Raw genomic sequence first — 6,472 nt, forward strand, 5'->3', positions numbered from 1 at the left:
CTTGGCTTCTATGGTTTATTCTGGTAGCTTCCTGGGAAAACCCTCTGCCAAACAAGGAACTTCTGGAGAGCATGTAATCATAATGCTGAAGGGTGACTGAGCTGTGTGGGCAGTCACCTCAGGAAGCTTAGAACTTGAGTGGCAGCTACCTGTTTCATTGTGCCTTCATGTGAGTTTCAGCAAATGTTCCCTTTACTTAGCAGCACATTTATTTCCTTTTGCTTCTCAATGATTTGAGAAAGCCAAGACAATATTGTGACTGAACTAGAAATTCATGAGACTGTATTTAACTCTTTTTTAGCATTGCCCCTTCTCAATTGTCTGAGAGGATGGCATGCATCCCTTTATATCTGTTGAAAGAAACTGGTGTGTACTCTTCTACATACTGCCATTAAGAAAAGAAAATACTGCAGAGATGCCAATGCCTCCTCCACCCCCACAGAGTCTGGCATAGAGCACGCTGCAGGTTACACTGGCAGAAGCAGTGCAAAGCTAGAAAAACTGAAAATGCATTCAAAGAAAAGGAATTCCAGTGTCTTACGGATCCTGTAAACCTTAGGGGTGAGAGGGAAGACACAAAAGATCCCTCCTACAGTTTCAGCTGTTTTAACCCATGGCCTCCTTCCCCTTTCTGCACCCATCCATGGTTCTTTTTATCTCTTGGTGATTTCTCTCCCATGCTGAACACTCATATTGCTTTCTTGCCATCTTCTCTCAAGTCTCAGCACTTTCTCCCTTCAGCTCTGCTGCATTTTTAAAAACCTAAACCAGCGTTATATTCACAAGACATGCCACCAGGGACTGGTTCTGTTCACACCCAGAGGCATCCATGGGACTTGGCGCACCAGAGACAGCGAAAGCAAAGAGTGTAAAGAAAATCAGGGCGAGAGAAGGAGAACTGGCTGGGAGATGCCCAGCTAAACTGGGGAGATGGGGAGAAAAGAACTCAATGTTGAAAGCTGATCACATTGGTAGCAAGTGGTCATCCCTCTCCTCCGACTCCTCCCCCAGCTGGTCATCACCCACCCCTCGGTATGTGGCTGGTGCATTTCGAGGCTTGGATCTGCAGACAAAGTCACAGCCATCCTGCAACACAGGATATTGTACCAGAATCAGACTGCAGGCAATTGACTCAGCACCCAAAGCAAAGCAGCTGCTGCCATTTCTCTGTTGCCTTATGCTGTATGGGACAGGTCCCCAAAATCTGTCTTGACAAGAGAAGCACACATTACAAGCATCCTACTTGGTCCTGAAAGCTCTAGGCATACTGATGAACAGCATGCAGCAATGTCAGGCTGATGAATGGCACTGCCTACAGTGCCCAAGGAAGTGTTTCAGGTAGTTGGACATAACATTTCAAAGTCCCTAGCTGGAAAGTGTTAACCTCAACTGAGCATGTTTTCCAGTTATGTGGTAATTGCAGGATACTGGCAGGGAATCAGTCTTGGCAATAATTAAGAAATAAAGTACTTCAGAAAAATAAAACATATTCTTCTGCTTGAAGGTATACTACCCTGGTGGTATGTCTACCTGAGAACACAGGCCAAAACGACAAGGCAGATGCCATTTTCTCCTGTCCTGATACATGAGCCCAGCTGGAAATATATGGGGATTTTCACTCACCGCTACCAAATTGCCCAGATCTTGCCAGAAGGCAAAGTGAGGAAACTGCTCCATGCCCTTTGCTCCCACTACAAGGCGCTGGTACAGGAACCCACCAATGATGTAGACTGCAATCAGTGAAGCAAACCTGGAAGGTATAATTAAAAGTCAAAGCTGAGGAAATTCTATAAGACAACCTCTTCTGAGCCACCTTCAAATTGGTATTTAAGCAAGTAGCTGAGCACCACTCAGTAACAGAGCTGTAAACAGAGACCAGAGCAGAGCAGAAAAAGCCCCCAAATTACTGATATGCTGGTATAAATCTTTCAGCAGCATTACATGAAGTAGTGCCTCTAATAAGCAGAGAAAATGAGTCAAGCTGGTCTGCATTCCCAACTCTGGCAAAAAGCTGTTGTACGATTTTAGGAAATCATGTCTTCCGTGCTCTTGTCTGTCAAATATGAAGGAGAATGTTGATAGGGAACAAAGCAGCTCTGCAGCATCACAGAATGGTTAGGGTTGGAAAGGACCTTAAGAGCATTGAGTTTCAACCCCCCATAGGCAGGGACACCTCACACTTAGACCATGTCACCCAAGGCTCTGTCCAGCCTGGCCTTGAACACTGCCAGGGATGGAGCATTCATCACTTCTCTGGGCAACCTGTGCCAGTGCCTCACCACCCTCACAGTAAAGAACTTCTTATATCTGACCTGAACTTCCACTGTTTCAGTTTAAATCCATCATCCCTACCACTACAGTCCCTGATGAAGAGTCCCTCTCCAGCATCCTTACAGCCCCCCCCCTTCAGATACTGGAAGGCTGCTATGAGGTCTCCACACAGTCTTCTCTCCTCCAGGCTGCACAGCCCCAGCTTTCTCAGCCTGCCTTTGTATGGGAGGTGCTCCAGCCCCTGATCATCCTGGTGGCCTCCTCTGGGCTTATTCCATTATCTCCATGTCCTTCTTATGTTGAGGACACTATCATGCCTTGAGCAAGATCTTTTGTTCAGAAGAACAGTAACATGCAGTGTTGGCTATGGACAGGTACACTACAATTACCCAGTTTAGTGCAGTATTTGCTGTGTTTCTAAATGGCACTGGGGATTATGGCCCAGACACAAGCAGCTCTTCCAATGACTCACGTGATCAGTAAAATGGAGCCAACGCTGAGGTGGGAATCTTGAGCTGGACAAGCCACACTGCTGTCCATCTCAAAGAGGTAGAAACACTCCTGCTCCTTTTCCCGCTCTTCTGAAATAATGCTGAATGAGCTCTGCAATTTGGGAAAAGTGAAGTCATGTGAAAATGTGAACTTCATCAGAAGACACTTTCATCACTGTTAGTGCAGCTATGCAACAGACACTGGAGGACAGAAGAAAACCTTGCTGCCTCCTCAAAGCCCTTCTGCTTATCAACCATCTGTCTGGCAGCCCCCTGCTCCTCTCCCACCTCATGTGTCACTTACTGCTGTAACTCCCCGCTTGCAAGAAATCATTATCACAGCTCTTCTCTTCTCACCACTGCAGTGCCTGCCATATGAATCACCTCCTTTATAAATCAGCATGATCCAGTCACCTGCCAAAAGAGAAACAATACAGGCTGCAAATCCAGATCAGGAGACAAAAGGCAGATACTGAGTAAGACAAGTATTGAGTGGACTCTTACTTCCATTGAAGACCTGGGTTTCATTGATTCTTCCTATCACTGTGGTCTTCCCGTTTTGTCTATCTGTTTGCACCAGGCCACCAAAATCATGTAAGGTGCTGTTGACCTCCCTGCACACTCTGAAATGGTAGACGTAGTTTTCCGTTTTGCCTTTCTCCACAGTCACGTTAAACCTGAGCAGGGAGAGGACAGAACAGACAGCTCACAGGATTACAAGGAACAAGGCCCAGAGCAGTAGACATTTGAGACCTGGAAGCCAGTCACCACCCTTAGTAACAGGGAAGCCCCTTCTGCAGTCTGGCCCCAAGTCCTCCCCTCCCATTGGCCTCAGGGAGGCACTGCACAGCTCCAGGGCCTGCAGGGTGTTGTACTGTACCTCATTGGGCTTAGGGGCTCCAGTTTCTTCAGCAGGGCTCTTTCCATTTGCGACTCGCTGCTTTCATCACCGATCACATCACAACTCCTCTCTTTTGACTGTTCAGCCCCCACAACAGCAAGGGCCATAAAAACTACCAGCACAGCAGAGGTATGGCAAGGTGATGACATCCTGCACATGCACATCACAGAGAACACAGAGGATTAACTGGTTTAGCCCCTGCAAACTAACTTCAGGGTCACAGAGTCAGTGACTGGCCACTCCCACAGTCCTCACTGCAAAAAGGAGTGAATCTAGAAACAGGTCCCAGAAACTAAATCTCAATGACTTGTGTAGCCAAGCCGTTCACTGGGCTGATTTTGGGATTCTCTGCTGAATTTTGCCTCAGGACCACAAGTTTTGCTGTTAAGCCCAGCAGGCTGAACAGTGGAGTAAGTTTCAGGCACAAGGCATTGTTGGTTACTGCACTGCACTGAGGAACCAGTCGGCAGAAAATGATTAACCAGGCCTCTAATCAAGCCTCTTTGCAGCTCTTTGTGAAGAGCTTGGAGGGAAAAGCCACTGCAATTAGTCAGGATCTGTTTGTTCAAGTGCCTTAATCTTAATAATCATAATTAGAATCATAGAATAGTTAGGGTTGGAAAGGACCGTAAGATCATCCAGTTCCAACCCCCCTGCCATGGGCAGGGACACCTCACACTAGACCATGTCACCCAAGACTCCTCTTCAAATCGCTTCTAACTGTGGCTACAAATACTTCTTAACCACGCTGTAAACTCCATTTCTCTAATGTGGGTAGGTGTGTGCTTTTCTGTCAGCAAGTTATGCAGGAGAGTGAAAACTAATCAGCACTTAGGAATAATTATGATATCTTTTTACTACTACTTTAGCTGAGAATCTGAAAGTGTTTAATAACTGTAAGCTGCACCTTCACAGTACAGTTTTCTTCTGTTTATACAGCTGAAGAAGGGAAGGAGGACACTGAGACGTCCCACGGAACATGCAACTGAAGAGGCAGTAATGAAAACACTAATGCAATCTAGAAATTTGGTCTCCAGCTCACACTAAAAATCACATATGAAACGTTCAGTGATTGCACCAGCAACCACGGTGATGCAACAGATTTCCCTCAGCTTCTCCCGTTGCAGACTTCAATAAAGCTCCAGATGCTGAGGGTTGACAAGACCTGCAAATGAACAGGCAGCGCCTGTCTGCAGCACCTAACAGTGAGCAGCCCCCAGCTCCTGAGAGCCTACTGCTACCCAGCCAGCTCTCCGACCGCCACGGAGGTCACAGACGACAAGGTCAGTTACGCTGAAATGAGGAAGCCCGTGATACAAGAACTCGTGATTCGTCCTGTAAGCCTAAAAGCAGAACCCTGCCCTTGGCGCTAGCCGCGGCTGCGCCGGTCACAGCGCTGACAAACGCTTCCCTCGCACTCAGCCTGAAGTAAAAAGGGATGGATGCGACGCTGCTCTCCTGGCCGGTTACCCCTGCCTGAGCCGTGCCCGCCGCTGGGACGGAGCCGCTCATCCTGGTCAGGGTGCGCTTTCAGGCCCGCGGCGGCTCCAACAGCCTTGGTGCCACCCCCAGCCCTCCCCCTCCCGTCTGCCGCCGGAGCCCGACCGATGAAGGTCCGCAGAGGGAAGTTCAGCCACGCCCGCGGCGCACCCCGCCCGTCAGCCCCTGCAGAGCGCGGCTGGAGGCGGGAGCTGCTCGCCCAATGGCGGGGAAGCGCCGCTCGGCCCGCTCCTGGCCGGGAGGCGTGGCTGCGGCCTGCGGAGCGACAGCCTGGGGGTCTCCGGGCCCGCAGCGCTGCGGAGCGTCCCGCCGAGCTGCCGCGCTGCCTCGGGCAGACCCGTGAAAAGGCGAGGGGCTTCCCAGCGGCAGCCAGCCATTACCGGCTCTTTCCCTGTCGAAGGCAGCAGCAGAACATGGCTGTTCCCCGCTAGGCACCGCCAAGCAAGGGACACCACTGCTCGTAAAACTGCTCTGTGGCCTCGGGCCTCTTTGGTTCGTCTCCACGTGACAGATGTTCTTTGCCATAGCTCTGAGGCTTTTGCATCTTTTCATCAAGAAAGAAACGCTGGGTTCAGTGAACTTGTCAACATGCTAGAGAAGGCACTCGTTTGAGGGGATAGATACATCACTTAAATACCTCCAGGGATGGCGACTCAGCCACTTCCCTGGGCAGCCTGTTCCAGTGTTTGACAGCCCTTTCAGGGGAGAAATTTTTCCTAATATCCAATCTAAATCTTCCCCTGGCACACCTTGAATGGTACTCACCAATGGTCAATCTTTGCTACCGTCCTGGTTTTGGCTGGGATAGAGTTGATTTTCCTCCCAGTAGCTGGTGCAGTCCTGTGGTTTGGCTTTAGTCTGAGATTAATGCTGACAACATACCCATGTTTTAGCTGTTGCTCAGTAGCATTTACTCTGATCAAGGACTTTTCAATCTCATGCTCTGTCAGTGAGGAGGAGAACAGGAAGCCAGGAGGAAGCAGACAGGACACCTGACCCAAACTAGCCAAAGGGGTATTCCATACCACAGCACCTCATGCCCAGTATAGAAACTGGAAGGGACCAATCACTGCTTGGGTCTGGTTGGGCATTGTTCAGCTGGTGGTGAGGAACTGTATTGTGCATCACTCCTGGTTATTTTTAGTTTTCTCTCTCATTTCCCTTTTCATTATTAGTATTTAGTATTAGTGGTATTATTATATTGTATTATTAAACTGTTCTTATCTCAACCCCTGGGTTTTACCTTTTCCCCAGTTCTCCCACCCCACTGTGGGAGGGGGAAAGTGAATGAGCAGATTCATGGTACTTG

General features: G+C 49.0%; 1 protein-coding gene across 1 annotated transcript; it reads right to left on the minus strand.

The window, feature by feature from the left end:
- Positions 1 to 16: 16 nt before the first annotated feature.
- M6PR (mannose-6-phosphate receptor, cation dependent) lies at positions 17 to 3,835 on the minus strand. Its single transcript, XM_057429373.1, has 6 exons — positions 3,643 to 3,835; positions 3,267 to 3,439; positions 3,067 to 3,176; positions 2,744 to 2,874; positions 1,624 to 1,750; positions 17 to 1,086 (listed from the first exon to the last, which is right to left on the minus strand). The coding sequence occupies exons 1-6, from the start codon at positions 3,825 to 3,827 to the stop codon at positions 964 to 966; spliced, it is 849 nt and encodes a 282-aa protein (XP_057285356.1). The 5' UTR covers positions 3,828 to 3,835; the 3' UTR covers positions 17 to 963.
- Between the last annotated feature and the right edge of the window lie 2,637 nt (positions 3,836 to 6,472).

The sequence above is a fragment of the Pezoporus wallicus genome, unplaced genomic scaffold (genome assembly GCF_028554395.1).
Source record: "Pezoporus wallicus isolate ANWC-B61680 ecotype Strahan unplaced genomic scaffold, APGP_CSIRO_Pwel_v1 scaffold_3294, whole genome shotgun sequence".
NCBI classification, from domain to species: Eukaryota; Metazoa; Chordata; class Aves; order Psittaciformes; family Psittacidae; genus Pezoporus; species Pezoporus wallicus.

What these genes read in the sequence shown, in the direction of transcription:
- M6PR (XM_057429373.1), bottom strand. Translation starts at nt 3,827, where the DNA reads ATGTGCATGTGCAGGATGTCATCACCTTGCCATACCTCTGCTGTGCTG. An exon ending in GAGCCCCTAAGCCCAATGAG is followed by an intron (nt 3,440 to 3,642) that starts GTACAGTACAAC and finishes CTCCCTGCTCAG; the next exon opens with GTTTAACGTGACTGTGGAGA. An exon ending in GCAAGCGGGGAGTTACAGCA is followed by an intron (nt 2,875 to 3,066) that starts GTAAGTGACACA and finishes CCCAAATTGCAG; the next exon opens with AGCTCATTCAGCATTATTTC.